Genomic DNA, 13483 nt, shown 5'->3' on the forward strand with positions numbered 1-13483 from the left:
CCCCCAAGAGCCGTGGTGGAGGGCAGGGTTGCTGTCCGGGGCACTGCACCCCTCTAGAGCTGCCACATTCTGCTCCTTGAGCCAATTCCGGCTTTAGGTAATTACCGGGGTGCCGGTGTCCCCGAGAACCTTCCCGGCCCCACCAGCCCGCTCATAGCCGAGGTTTAAGGGCTGCGACATTCCCCTAAGGAGAAACCCGCAGAGGATCCGCTGCCAGGGGGAGCTGGAGGGAAGGCACCAGCCCCAGCCCCAGATGGCAGCACAGCACCGCGTTCCCGCCGTAGCAACCCGCGGTACCGGCTCCGGTACGGGCTGAACTCGCAGGGCTGAGGAGACCGAGGGCTCCGGGGGCTCCGGGGCCGCCCCATCCCCACGGACCGAGCACTCGCTCCTCTTCCGTGTCGGTCTGCGCTGGAGCTGCGGCCCCCCCTGCCGGGAGCGGCCCCGCACAGCGCTCTCCCCGCTCCCCGGCTCCACCCGGTGGCAAGGGCTCCGGGGCTCCGCGGCGGCTACTCGCAGCACCCCCTTGCACCGTGCACCCCCTGGAGGGCGGGCAGAGCTCGGTACCGAACGGCGATTTCGCCGGCCTCGGTCCCGCATGGGTACGCGCAGCGGCGCCGGGATGTCCGCTGTACCCCCGGTACCCCCGAGTACCGCTCGCCCCGGTCCCACGTTGCCCTTTTAAGAGCGGGCCCGGGGCCGCCGCGCCCATTGTCGCCGCTGCGGGGCTGGGGGGGCTGTGCGGAGGTAGGGCCTGCCCGGTGCCGGCCCCGCGCTCTCCGGGGCGGGGCGGGACGGGAGGGGGGGTACATTCCGCCGCGTTGCCGGGACAGCCGTTGCCATGGTAACGGGGCACTGCCGCCGGGGCTCGGCGCGCGCCGCGCAGTTCCCACGGAGCGGCCCGAGCGGCGGCGGCGGCTCCGCTCCCTCCGGGGCGGCGGGAGGGACGGGATGCGGTGCAGTGTTGTGCTCTCGCCTACCAATATTGCACTCGTCCCGGCCTCCTGCCGCCCCGGGCTCCGCCGGTGGCACCATCTCAGCACCGGGCTCCCATCCTCACCCCCTCGACCCACCACCAGGAGGACGGCGAGGGACGGGGCCGAGAGTACCGGGGGATGGGGAGGGGGTGGAACCGGTGTCGGTTCGGGGCACCGGGACTCCCCCAGGAAGCGGGCGCGCAGGCTAGAAAACACTCAAAACTTTATGGCCAGAATCCGGGCAGGGACCGGGGGAGCAGCCCCGCACTCGACAGGTCCCGCTCGCCCCGAGGCCGGCCGCAGGCGCCGGTACCGGTAGTGCAAAGTCCGCGGGGAGCCGGGAGCGGAGCCCGGCGGGAGTGGGGGGCTGCGGGGCCCGGAGCGCCCCTGGGTGCTGTCGGCGGGGTGCTCGGGCCGGGCGCGTCGCTCATTCGCGTTCGCTCCAGCAGGAACCGGCGGAAGGGCTCGAAGTCTGCGGGGATCGTGTCTGCGGGCGAGAGCCGGGGGGGGCGTCAGGAGGTGGAGGGAGGCAAGTCCTGAAAAGCGGGAAAACCCCGCTCCGGGCCTCCCGGGAACGGGACGGACAAATCGACCCCCGCAGAGGGGTGGAGGGAGGAGATGCTCTGCGAACTCTCGGCCCCCGCCCCGGTGCAGGTGGGGGGAGCGGTGTCCCTGCAGGAGGGTGGTTTGGGGAGCCCGGTGCTCACCGTTGCAGCGGTACTGCAGGTTGGACCAGATGATGTTCTCCTGGGAGAAGCAGAAGACCCCCAGCCGCCCCCCGCGCATTGTGGTGTCGATGATCACCCCGGAGTCGGCCACCAACCGCGGGCCCTCGTACAGCCGCACCCTGCGGGAAAGGAACGGAACGGTGGGCGCGGCTGGTCAGCGGGGGATCAGGACCCCACCGGAACCAGCACCGGGCATCCCGACCCGGGATTGGTGTCGGGAATGGAGATAGGGGTACCGGGCTTGGGCCAGAGCAGCCCTCCCCGGGATGGGATGGGGGGCACCAGTTTGGGGCATCCCGCCGAGTCTGTCCCCCCGGCCCGGGGCCCCCCGCGCCGCCCCCGGCCCGGCCCCGCCGCCTTTGTCGGGTGTTTTGCATGTGAAAGGCGCCGGCGGCCGGTGGGGTCGCCATGACGACGGGACAATGGCCGCGGGGGCCCGGTGGAGCGGACGGGGCGGACGGGCCTTGCCCGCTGAGACCCCCCCGCGGCAGCTGCCCCGATGGGATCCTTAAAGGGGAAACGCGCCCACGGCTCCACCGGGCCTGGACCACTCCCCACGCCCAGCAGGCCCCTGATCTACCGGGGCTGGACAACTCCCCAGGCCCAGCATCCCTCACCGGGGCAGGACTCCCCTGGTGTGGTCCCAGAGGGGCTGGACCCCTCCCAACAGCCGGCATCCTCCCCACGCAGCACGGGCAGTGCAGATCCCCTCGCAGAAGCATCCTCTGGGCCCAGACCTGCTCACCTGATGTAGCCCACCTGGGGCCTGTGGGCCAGCTGCCAGCGATAGGAGGTCTTGTCCCGCCAGCCCACGTTGCGGGGGTCCTTCCAGAGCAGGCGGATGTGGTCGGGTGTGTGGCCCGTGTGCCACAGAGCGTTGCGCAGGTGCTCTCCAGGGCCTGTCGAGGACTTCACTGCCTGTGGGGGGCAGAAGGTGTCAGGGGGGGACCCATCCGAGGGGGCCTGACCTGACCCACGGGGCACCCAGCACCCACCTTGAGCTGCAGTCCCGGCTCGGCCACGGCACGGAAGGGGGTGGCCTGCCAGTAGGTCTGCTCTGTTTGCTTCCACATCACCACATAGAAACTGGCACTGTCCTGGTAGCTGAAGATGAAGCCGGCGTAGTCATCGTCGGTGACGGTGTTGACGTGGAAGGTGCCCTCGAAGTCCACCCCGTTGAAGGCCGTGTAGCCTACAGGGGGGCAAACACTGCAAGGAACCCTCACCCCCAGCCTGAGAGCCCACACCCTCCAGCCCACCCTGCACCTTTCTATGGGGCAAAACCCTGTCCCAGACCCCCAGGACAGGGGACAGGAGCAGGGGGCTGCCCCACGAGGGCTGCAGGTGCATCTCTTACCCACAGCCAAGCCTGGGTCACTGTTCATAGTCTGCACAATCTCCATGCCCTGTGGGGGACAGCAGGGTGAGAGGCTTCCCTAGCAGCCCAGGGAACTTCCAGTCCCTCTCTACTCACACTCCAGTCCCCAGGAACACAGGGGGCAGCACCCACACCTGGTTGAGGACCACCCAGTTGGGATCAATCTGGGCATCTCCCTCAGGGTCAAGGATGACGGTCTGGTAGGCACGGAAGTCTGTCAGTGTCACCTCAGCGCTCTCAGGGCACACATCCAGCTGGTCCACCACGGTGTCATTGTCAAAGTCCTCCTCGCACACATCGCCCACACCGTTCCCTAGGGGCAGAAGCCTTGGTCAGGGTCAGGCTGAGCCCCGGGAGGCTCTGACTCCCCCTGCCCACCCTCTGCTCACCATCTGAGTCCTTCTGGTTGGGGTTGGGGATGAGGCGGCAGTTGTCAGGGCCAGGTGCCACATAGTCAGGGATGCCATCGTTGTCATCATCATTGTCACAGTCATCCCCCAGCCCATCATTGTCTGAGTCCAGCTGGGAGCTGTTGGGGATCTCAGCACAGTTGTCCTTGGTGTCCTGATGCCCATCCCCATCTCTGGGAGTAGAAATGGGGTCAGAGCAGTGCCACAAACCAGCACCCTCACTGACCCCAAAGACCCTCCCATCTCCCCTTGAATGCCTCCAAGCCAGAAACCCAGCTCTCTGCCAGGGTTGAGACAGGACAGGGAGGTGACCCTGCAGCAATGTGGTCCCTACCTGTCCTCATTAGTGTCACAGATGTCTCCTACCAGGTCACTGTCCATATCTGTCTGAAGAAGACCAGAGCCCAAGTTCAGCAGACACCCCAGGCCAAGGGGACCCAAGCTGTGCTGCTGGAGGCCACCCTGCCAGCAGGATCCTGTTCCCCTGGCCTCCCACCCCAGCCTGGTCCCGGCCATACCTGAGTGGGGTTGCTCATTTCAGGGCAACTGTCACAGGCGTCCCCAACACCATCCTCATCTCGGTCAGTCTGCAGTGGGTTGGGCACCTTGGGGCAGTTATCCAGCATGTTTGGAATCCCTGTGAGGACAGAGCAGGGTGGATGTCCTCAGTCCCCAGCCTGGTGTGACAACGTCCTTGCCCTGTGAGCACCCACCCACCCTGTGCAGGCTGTCCCAGAGCCACTCACCATCCCCGTCGATGTCATTATCACAAGCGTCCCCCTCACCGTTGCTGTCTGTGTCCTTCTGGTCGTTGTTGGGCACATTGGGGCAGTTGTCACAGGCGTCCCCAAAGGAGTCCGTGTCTGAGTTCTGCTGGTCCTTGTTGGGGAAGAGTCGGCAGTTGTCCTGCAGGGAAGAGCAGAGGAAAACCCGTACTGCAGTGGCTGGCAGGCAAAGAGCCACAGACCTGCACAGGAGAACATCTCCAGCGAGGCACGAGACCATCCCCCAGCCTGCTGATCCCAGGAGAAGTATCTTGAGGGCATCAGCATCAAGGCAAAGGGAGAGGCCCTTTGCCCAGCACTGTCCCCAGAGCCACAGGCACAGCCACCTCCACATTCTTGATGCCATCGCCATCAGCATCATCGTCACACTGGTCCCCGATGCCGTCATTGTCGGCGTCCTCCTGCCCTGAATTCGGTGTCAGGCGGCAGTTGTCCTGCAGGCACAGGACATGTTAATGACAGGGAGGAGATGAGGGCTGAAGCACAGCCCTGCCCGGGCTCCCTGAGCCCCCTGGCATCCCCCGGCCCAGGCTGCTGCACTCCCCCCCAGGAGCCCACCTGCTTGCAGTGTTTGTTATTGTCGATGCAGGGCAGGGGCTCGTCTGGGTAACCATCGAGGTCTGTGTCTTGCCCACACACATTGCCGTTGCCAGCCCAGCCCACATTGCACTGAAAACATAAGAAATCAGGGCTGGGAAGCAGGGAAGGACCCTGGCAGGATGAACAGCTGCCTGTGCCAACACCTCCTGAACCCCCTCCCCTTCCTCTCCATCCCCCGACCCCCATTGCCCACTCACTGCACAGGCAATTTCCCCGTTCCTCTCGAACACACAGAAGCCATTGATGTCACAGGGGTTGTTGGTAGGAGTGCTGCAGGACCTCTGTGGGATGCAGCCGGATGTCTGATTGCCAGCAAACCCTGACTTGCAGGGACCACACTTGTAAGAGCCCTGAGGGAGAGAGGGCAGAGTTGGGAGCAGCTGGGGAGCAGCGTGGCCCCCAGGATGCCAGGCAGGGGAAAGGGACAACTCTGCTCACCAGTGTGTTGGTGCAGATGGAGTTGGGGTCACAGCCCCCATTGTTCCCATCGTTGCATTCATCAATATCAGTGCAAACCTGCAACCAGCACAGGAGAAACCATCACAGGAGAAAACATCACCCAGGACCTGTCCCTGCCTGCACTTGGCAGCAGAAACCCTGCCCAGGAAAGCTGCCCTGCCTGTCCATACAAGGTGTATCCCCAGGGACCCAGCCGAGTCCCGTGGCACCAAACCCACCTGCTTGCTGGCCCTGGCGTAGTCGACCCCCACACCGGAGATGGTGCTGCCCCGGTAACCGCGGGGACAGGGCTCACAGCGAAAGCCAGGGGCTGTGTTGATGCACTTGGAGCCGGGGAAGCAGGGGTTGGCATGAGCACACTGAGGCACGGGGAGAGAGACAAACTTCACCTCTGGGCACAGCATCCACACTGGGGCACCCGCTGCCCCAGGGTGTCCCACTGGGGCCGTTCCCCAGCTTGAGGATGCATCCAGAGAGAAGAAACATCATCTGCCCATGCTGCTCAGGCAGTGCCAGGGCTGAGATGTCACCAGCTGACCCTCCCCAGGCCCGTGCCCACCTCATCGATGTCTGCACAGTGGGTGCCATTGCCCTCCAGCCCGGGTGGGCAGGGCCCGCAGCGGTACCCGGGGTACTCGTACGTCTCCATGCAGTCCACACCACTGAAGCAGGGGTTGGGGTTGCAGCGGGATCGGTGCTCGTGGAAGCCTGAGAAGAGGAGGGATGAGCAAGGGGTGAGATGGGGAGGCTCTCAGCCCCCTAAGGGAGGAGACCCCCACCAGCACTCACCGCAGACCTGGCACTCCATGATGGTGTTGCGGATCAGGGACATCTCCTTCACCTGCAAGGTGGCAGAGCACCCGGTGTCAGGAGGATGCAGGTGGCATCCATGCAGTTGGAACATGCAGCTGGATGTTTCTGGGAAATTCGAGCACGGGGAGAACTGATACCACCCCCACCACCTCACCTGGTCTCTAATGTCTTCCCGCAGCTCTGTCAGGACTCGGTTGAAGAGGGTCAGCTGTGTGACCAGTGCCTTGGTCTGCTCACCTGCCAAAGCAAAAAGGGCAAGGTCAGCTCCAGGACAGACACAGGAAGGGCAAGACAGACAACAGCCCTTCCTCCTCCTCCCTGGTCCACAAAGGACCCTTTCCCCCCTGGCACACTGCATGTCCTTGGACTGACCCCATCCCAGGGGGCCCTACAGGCACCTGGGACACTGGGACAGAGGGTTCACCACCTCCATGAAGTGACAAAAATATGCCCCTGGCCTCACCCAGGGGACATGAGAAGCAGAGCAGGGACTCACCCAGGATGGAAGCCAGCACGCTTGTCACTGCAAGAGGAGAGATGAGAGATTACTGAATGCTGCCACCAAAGTCCAGCAGTGTCACCTTGCTCCTGGTCACCTCAGACACAGCACAGCAGTTTCCACCCGTGGGGTGGGTGCTGGACCAAGAGAGGCAGGAGCACCTCTCTGGGTGACATACTGCACGCTTTTACACACTGGTGACATACATCCCACATCCCTGTGCCACAGCATGTAGCACACAAATGACCCCATAAGGCCCCCGCATTGTCCCTGCTTAGCAGAGGGCACGGACATGCTGTTACCTGCACTGTGAATGGATTCATCTCCTTGGAAAGGGCACTCGCTCAGGGCCCCCACGCGGCTCATGGACCCTCCCAGGATCAGCTTCATGGACTCCACAAGCCCCTGAGTACAAGGGGAGATGCAGAGGGGAGACACCGTCAGCCATGGGGAGGTCTGCTGGTCCCTGGGAGCAGTCGTGGGGGGGTGTCTCAGCCCTTCAGGGGGTCCTGGCACTCACCTGCATCCGCTGGTAGGCCTTCTGCCCCGTGCGCACCTCAATGGACTCCACCTCTCCCAGAGGGATCTCGGACAGCTCAGGCAGCCCCACGCTGGAGTCCATCTGCTTGCAGTCAACATAGAGCTCCACGCTCAGCGTGTCCCCACGCAGCCCACTCAGGCGCACGATGACCGTGTGGCTCTGCCCATCTGCCACTTGGGCGTGCTGCAGGTTGACCGAGTGCAGTTTGTTGTCCCCCCGCAGGTACCGCACCAGGACTGCAGAGGAGCAGGAAGGGGCTGTCAGCTCTCCCTCCCACAGTGCCAGCAGCACCCTGGGACCCCCCGCTCACCCCAGTGGGCCCCGCAGATGGCAGGAACTCGGCCCGTTTCTCCCTGAGAGATGAGGACCAGCACACTCTGGTGGCACCCACCTTTGTTGATTTTCCCCACCACGGAGACCTCCAGCCACCTCGTGTTGTCCTTCTTGGAGTAGAGGCCGAAGAGGGTCCCCCCCTGCTTGGGGGGCAGGCGGAAGGTGGAGAGGAGGTACACATCGTTGACAGTCAGAAGCTCCATCCGGATCTTGTGGGTTATGCTGGCCATCTGCCGGGACTCGCTCACCATCAGAAGGTCGATGACTGGACAGGGGGCAAGTGCTGGGGTCACAGAGCAGCAGCTCCGGCTGCAGGAGCACAGAGAAGCTCCCGGTGCGGGGGTCCTTGGACCACCGGGCCCCGCCCAGTCCCAGCCCCGCGCGGTGGCGCTCCAGGACCACCGGGAACGACCAGCGGAGCCCGCAGAGGTCCCCGGCCCCTACCCCCGCTCAGCAGCCGGGACTTCCCCGCGAGTGCGGCTGCAGAGGCCGCCAGCCCCGAGCATCCCGCAGCCGGGAGTGTGGGACGGGGGAGGCAGAACGGGGCGAACCGAGCGACCCCGAAGTATCGCAGAGCAGGGACACAGCTCGCGTGGAGCTGTGGGGGCTCCGTGAGTCCCTCCCGGCACAGACACCGGGGGACGGCATGGAGCAACTACGGCGAGGAGGGACCGGGAGCGCCTGGAGAAACGGCCCGGCCCTCGGCACTGGCGCGGGGAGGTTCGGGGAAGCACGGAGAGCCCGGTACCGCCTCTGCAATCGCACCGGGCAGACCGTGAGGAGTAGCGGTCTGAGGCAAGCCCCAACCGCGTACCATGGGCCCGGGAGCCTTCCAGCCGTCCGAGCCAGCACTGGGACCGGCGTCTAGGCGGGACAGGCGGCTCGGTGCCCCGCGCTGCCCCCGGGCAGAGCCAGCCCCGCGGCTGCCGCTGGCCACCCCGAGCTCCAGGGATGAATGTCCCTCTGTCCCCCGCTGCCCGCAGCCCGGTTGCCAGACCTCCCAGGACGAACAGAGCCGCTGTCAACGGCCCCGGGCTGGGGAGCGGGGTCGGAGATCCCCGCCTGGCGACAGCGGCGCTGGGGGGGCTCCAGCCACCGCCCCCCTCCTGGCAGTGGGCCGGGCGCCCCGTCGGGTGTCCCCGCCGCCTCGGGGCCCGGCCCCTGCTGTCCTCCTTACCTTGCAGCCCCGGGCGAGCTGCGCCGCCGGTGCCCAGCAGGAGCAGCGCCAGGAGCGCCCCGAGCGCCGGGCCCCCCGCGGCCGCCGGTGCCCCCATGCCTCCGGTGCCGCCGGTACGAGCGGAGAGCGGCGGGGCGGGGTGGTGAAAGCGAGGAGGGGCGGGTGCTGCCGGCGAGGAGGAAACAAAGAGCCGTCAATCACGGACACGCATCCCGGGGACCCCGGCGGGCGCTCGGCCGCGGCTGCCCGGCCCCAGCCCCGCCGGCGGAGGGGAGCGGAGCGGGGTGGGGCGGGCGCGGTGCACCGCACCGCACCGGACGCGGGGCTGCGGGCGACCCACCGCCGCCCCGGCGCTGCCCGCCCCTGGCGCAGCTCCCGCTCACAGAAATTGAGTGTGGCAGGCGCCGGTTCACCGGGAGGTCAGGCAGTCTGGGGCCGCCTTCCTTGCGAGCCAGAGCCGCCCCAGCAGCGCCGGAGCATCCCAAACCCGAGAGAGCCCGGGACCGCCGGTGCCAACCCCCAGGGGCCGGGCGATGCTCCCCGGACAGGCGGAGTCCCCGGGCCCGGCGGGAGGGGAGCGAGCAGAGCCAGCCCCCGCTTGGAGAGCGCCGAGACCCTGCCCAAGCCCCGGAGAAACACCCTGAGCTCAGCCCGGCACCGCCTGCCCCTCCGTCCCGGGCTGTGGGGAAGGGGCGCAGGGAGAGCCCCCGCCGTGATTTCGGGCGGCGGCAGCAGCTCGGTAACACGCAGGCAGCCCTCGGGCCGGGGTCTTGCTACCGGAGCCCGCCCGGGATTCCCGGACCGGCCGAACAGATCCCACTGAGCACCAGCCAAGGCAGGCGGGTGGCCCACGGCGCCTATTCGTGTTTACTGGTGTTTCCCCCCAGCTCCATAACAACGGGATGGGCCCGGCCCGGGGCCACCCCAGCCCCGCGCCAGCGGCTCGGCGCCCGCCAGCGGCCCCGGGAACGGGGTGGGGCTGGGAGGGAAGGCGGCCACCGAGCCGCACGGGGGGAATTTTTCCTCCTTCAGCTGCCAGCGGGCTCCGGCTCCAGTTTCCCTTCCATGGAAACGTGCGTGGCCGCGTGGGATGGTGCAGGGCAGAGCGGTGCGGGAGGGATGGGGCAGGGGTAGGCGGTGCGGGATGGAGTGGAGCAGTGGGATGCAGTGAGAGATGGTATGGGATAGAGTGGGGTTAGGGGCATGAGGTGCGGGATGAAGCGGGGCAGTAGGATGCGGTGCGGGGCAGGGAGATGAGGTGGGGACAGGCGGTGCGGGACGGAGCGAAGCAGTGGGATGCAATGCAGAGCGAGGCGGGATGGAGCGGGGCAGGGGGATACGGTGTGGGACAAAGAGACGCAGTGAGGAGTGGGGCGGCGCGGGATGGTGCGGGGCAAGGGGAGGCGGTGCGGGACCGAGCGCGGGTCCCGGCCCCAGGTATCCAGCAGGTACAGCCTCCCCGGTCCCGGGGACTCCGCTCCACTCCGCCGCACTAGAGCCGGTGCCGGTGCCGGTGCCGGTGCCGCCCCGCGGTGAGGGCGGGCGGGGCCGCCCGTGTGGTTCCGGGTCGGGCGGGAAGATGGCGGCGCCCATGGAGCTGTTCTGCTGGGTCGGGGGCTGGGGGCTGCCCTCGGTGGACCCCGACTGCTTGGCCGTACTGGTGAGCGGGGCCGGGGGCGCGCCGGGGGTCCCGCCGAGGTCTTCCTGCCGGGGGTCCTACCGGGGCTCCAGCCCCCTGCCCCACGCTTTCCCCTCCCTTGCAGACCTACGCGCGGTTTACCGGGGCGCCGCTGAAGGTACACCGGGTCACCAGCCCCTGGAGGAGCCCCTCCGGTAAGGCTCCCCCCGAGGGGTACCGGCACTGCAGGGACCACCCACCCTCTGCACCGGCACCCCCTACCCCACTGCACCCCTTGCCCCATGGCACCCCCTTCCCCATTTCACCCCCACTGTCCCGACACCGCCCCCCCCCCCCCCCCCCTTCTATGAGACGCAGCTTTCATCCTCTGACCCCCAAGGTGCCCCCAAGCCCCCCTTATGTGCCCCCCACCCCACGTGTTCCTCCCTTTCCATTGCATACCTTCATCCCAGCATGGGGGTCACCATCCCGGCACAACCCCCCCACACACACCCCAAGCACCCCTCTGCAGCTGCCCCCTCCCTGCCCCAGGGTGTTTGCCTGCGCTGAAGACGCGGGACGAGGGCACCATCTCCAAAACGCAGCAGATCATAACTCACCTCAGGAAGCAGGTAAGGAGGGGTGGGGGGCTGGAGGGCCCTGCAGCTCCCCTTGGGAGGAGGTGGCCTTTGGTGTGGCAGGATTTGCCACGTCCCTGCCGGGCTGCAGTCCTGGTGTTTGCTCTGCAGAAGTACAACGCTGACTACGACCTCTCGGCCACGCAAGGCGCTGACACGTTGGCCTTCGTGTCCCTGCTGGAGGAGAAACTGCTGCCAGTGCTGGTGAGTGGAAAAATTTTGGGGGGGGGAAGGGGGACCAGGAGGGAGATGGGCTCACCCAGGGTGGGATCCACTCCCTGGAGCAATGCCAGCAGGCTCAGGTGTGCCAGGAGAACGCTGCAGGCAGCAACATCTCCAGTGCCTAGAGCACCAAGAGCAGGGACCGGGGTACCAGAGGTCTTGCATGCAGCCAGGCTTGGGGTCTGGCCTTGACTCTGATGTTACCCCAGCCCGCTGTGGTCTCTGGGGTCTCTCTGTGGGCTCCCAGGCATGGCCAAAGGCTGCCCTGGCCCTAGCCTCACCGTGGCCTGGGCACAGATTGTCCTCTTCTGCAGATCCACACCTTCTGGGTGGATGCAAAGAACTACGTGGAGCACACACGGAAATGGTACGCAGAAACCATTCCCTTCCCCCTGAACTTCTTCCTGCCCAACTGCATGCACAAGCAGCACCTGGAGCGGCTGCAGCTCCTGTGGGGAGATGGCTACATGGAGGATGAGGAGAAGCTGGAAAAAGAGGTGAGAGGATGTGGCCTGGGCATAGTGGGACCCATACAAGGCCAAGATCTTCACTGGAGTCCAGGGCTTACCCCAGCTGAGCACCTCCTTCCTGCTCCCCTTAGCACTGAGGCCGTCTGCCGTGTGGCTGGGTGGGTGACAACCCTCTGTCCTCCTTCTCCAGCTCTACCGGGATGCTCGGGAATGCCTGACACTCCTGTCCCAGCGCCTTGGCTCCCAGAAGTTTTTCTTCGGTGACTCGTAGGTGTTCTTAGGGGGAAAGAGCTCCAGGGCCCAAGAGCCCCTTGCATCCAGGCAGGATCAGGACCCTGTTTCTGTCTGTCTGGCCATGGGATGGGACTGTCCTGCTCCCTCTGTTCCACTTTGGGGTCTGGAAGCAGAGCGCCCTCTCAAGGAGCTGCTTCTCATCCCTGGGGGCTCAGGGGGCTGCGGGGTGGCCGACACGTCCGGGTGGCTTTGGGTGGGGACAGCGGGAGGGACAGTGGCCCAGTGTCAGGTCTCTGCCCCAGGCCAGCTTCCCTCGACGCCTTCGTCTTCAGCCGCCTGGCGCCGCTCCTGAAGGCGAAGCTGCCCAACGGGAAACTGCAGCAGCACCTGAAGTCCCTGCAGAACCTGTGCAACTACTGCACCTCCATCCTCAGTCTCTACTTCCCCTGGGATGGAGGTGAGTGCATCCTCCCCTGCCTGGCCCTGAGGGCTTGAGGTGACCCATCCCCTCCCCACACCTCTGCTCTGCCCCCCCCCCCAGGTGAGCCCTCGGCCAGCGCCCCACGGGCTGCGGGTGCTGACGGCAGCGAGGCAGAGGAGGACCCCCACAAACGGCGCAACCAACTGCTGTCGGTGCTGGTGGGGCTGGCAGCCATGCTGGGCTATGCCTTCCTGAGTGGCATCGTCTCCATCCAGCGTGGCAGCGTGGGGCCGGCTGGCCGTCAGCCCCTCGCCCTGGAGGAGGAGGAAGAGGAAGAGGAGGAGTGAGGAAGGGCCGCGCAGTTGTTTCTTGTCCAACCCCTGGAACTGACTGTTTTTACACTGGGAGCCTGGCAGCACTGCTCCCTGTGGGTGCTCAATGGGAAATGGGAGCCCTGTCCCTGGGGAGCATCCCTGCCATGCCAATAAATCCCCCCCCTCTCCACCTGCACTCTCTTGTCCTCCCAGCAAGCTCAGGGTCCTTCCCAGTGTCCCCAGTTGCAGAGGGTGCAGTGGGTGCTGATGTGCTGCCCCATTTCCTGCCCTGGTACCACAGTACTGCACCGACCTTCCCACAGCTCTGCCCGTGTCCCCAGCCTTGGGGCTCTCTGGGAATGGGGTGAGGGGGAGACTTTCAGGTTTTTAAGGTTTTTAAAAGCATTTGACAGGGTCTCAGCAGCATCCCCCAGCACTGGGTGGTGCAGCCTTGGGCTTGCTCAGGCAGCTGTAGGGCTGAGCCCTCCGCCTTCCCTTGCCGTTGGTGGGCAGAGAGAGCTCAGGGGCCCATGGGGCTGCTCCCCTGCAAGCCACACTTGCCAACCTGGCTTCCCCAAGAGCCATGACATGGCAGGGGACAGTCCTGGCCGAGCTGCCTGCTGCAGCAGCTCCAGGGAGGCCCAGGCTCCAGGCAGGAGGATGTGACCCCAGGCGAGAGGACACAAGGTCCCCACTGCGGGGAGGGGGGGGGGGGTTGGTGCTGGCTCCCCGGGCTGGCGGAGGCTGCAGCCGGGATCCCTCCAGCGCTGACAGCTCTGTCTGTGCATTTGTCCGTGTCTGCCAGCAGCAGGGAGTTCCTCACCGCTGGCACTGCCAAATGCACGTCCTGCGGTCAGCACGGCTCC

The 13483-nt window shown here is 66.2% G+C and overlaps 2 protein-coding genes across 3 annotated transcripts; one reads left to right on the forward strand and one right to left on the reverse strand.

Annotated features, from left to right (window-relative positions):
* Positions 1-1201: 1201 nt before the first annotated feature.
* On the reverse strand, positions 1202-8797 carry THBS3 (thrombospondin 3). Its single transcript, XM_030464948.1, has 23 exons — positions 8701-8797; positions 7582-7788; positions 7170-7426; positions 6952-7054; positions 6647-6673; positions 6305-6387; positions 6127-6178; positions 5897-6045; positions 5556-5696; positions 5317-5394; positions 5076-5228; positions 4837-4947; positions 4605-4712; positions 4240-4399; positions 4012-4130; positions 3828-3880; positions 3473-3666; positions 3218-3396; positions 3063-3111; positions 2701-2897; positions 2451-2623; positions 1685-1824; positions 1202-1464 (listed from the first exon to the last, which is right to left on the reverse strand). Exons 1-23 carry the CDS (start codon positions 8795-8797, stop codon positions 1202-1204), a joined length of 3093 nt encoding a protein of 1030 aa, XP_030320808.1.
* A 1463-nt stretch (positions 8798-10260) lies between these two features.
* MTX1 (metaxin 1) lies at positions 10261-12807 on the forward strand. Of its 2 annotated transcripts, none has more exons than XM_030465204.1 (8): positions 10261-10360; positions 10464-10533; positions 10871-10950; positions 11068-11160; positions 11493-11675; positions 11839-11915; positions 12185-12339; positions 12424-12807. In XM_030465204.1, exons 1-8 carry the CDS (start codon positions 10280-10282, stop codon positions 12648-12650), a joined length of 966 nt encoding a protein of 321 aa, XP_030321064.1. In that variant the 5' UTR covers positions 10261-10279; the 3' UTR covers positions 12651-12807. The 2 variants fall into 2 exon arrangements, with proteins under 2 accessions (XP_030321064.1, XP_030321065.1); XM_030465205.1 differs by having other exon boundaries at positions 12215-12339.
* The last annotated feature ends 676 nt before the right edge of the window (positions 12808-13483 follow it).

Source organism: Calypte anna, chromosome 25 (genome assembly GCF_003957555.1).
Source record: "Calypte anna isolate BGI_N300 chromosome 25, bCalAnn1_v1.p, whole genome shotgun sequence".
In the NCBI taxonomy this organism is placed as follows: Eukaryota; Metazoa; Chordata; class Aves; order Apodiformes; family Trochilidae; genus Calypte; species Calypte anna.

Excerpts from the sequence above, each read along its gene's own strand:
- THBS3 (XM_030464948.1), bottom strand. The coding sequence starts at position 8,797 with ATGGGGGCACCGGCGGCCGCGGGGGGCCCGGCGCTCGGGGCGCTCCTG. Across the intron at positions 7,789-8,700 it reads AGCTCGCCCGGGGCTGCAAG|TCATCGACCTTCTGATGGTG; the intron begins GTAAGGAGGACA and ends CCCCCTGTCCAG. Across the intron at positions 1,825-2,450 it reads CCCCAGGTGGGCTACATCAG|GGTGCGGCTGTACGAGGGCC; the intron begins GTGAGCAGGTCT and ends CCTTTCCCGCAG.
- MTX1 (XM_030465204.1), top strand. The coding sequence starts at position 10,280 with ATGGCGGCGCCCATGGAGCTGTTCTGCTGGGTCGGGGGCTGGGGGCTG. Across the intron at positions 11,161-11,492 it reads AGAAACTGCTGCCAGTGCTG|ATCCACACCTTCTGGGTGGA; the intron begins GTGAGTGGAAAA and ends CCTCTTCTGCAG. Across the intron at positions 11,676-11,838 it reads AGGAGAAGCTGGAAAAAGAG|CTCTACCGGGATGCTCGGGA; the intron begins GTGAGAGGATGT and ends CTCCTTCTCCAG.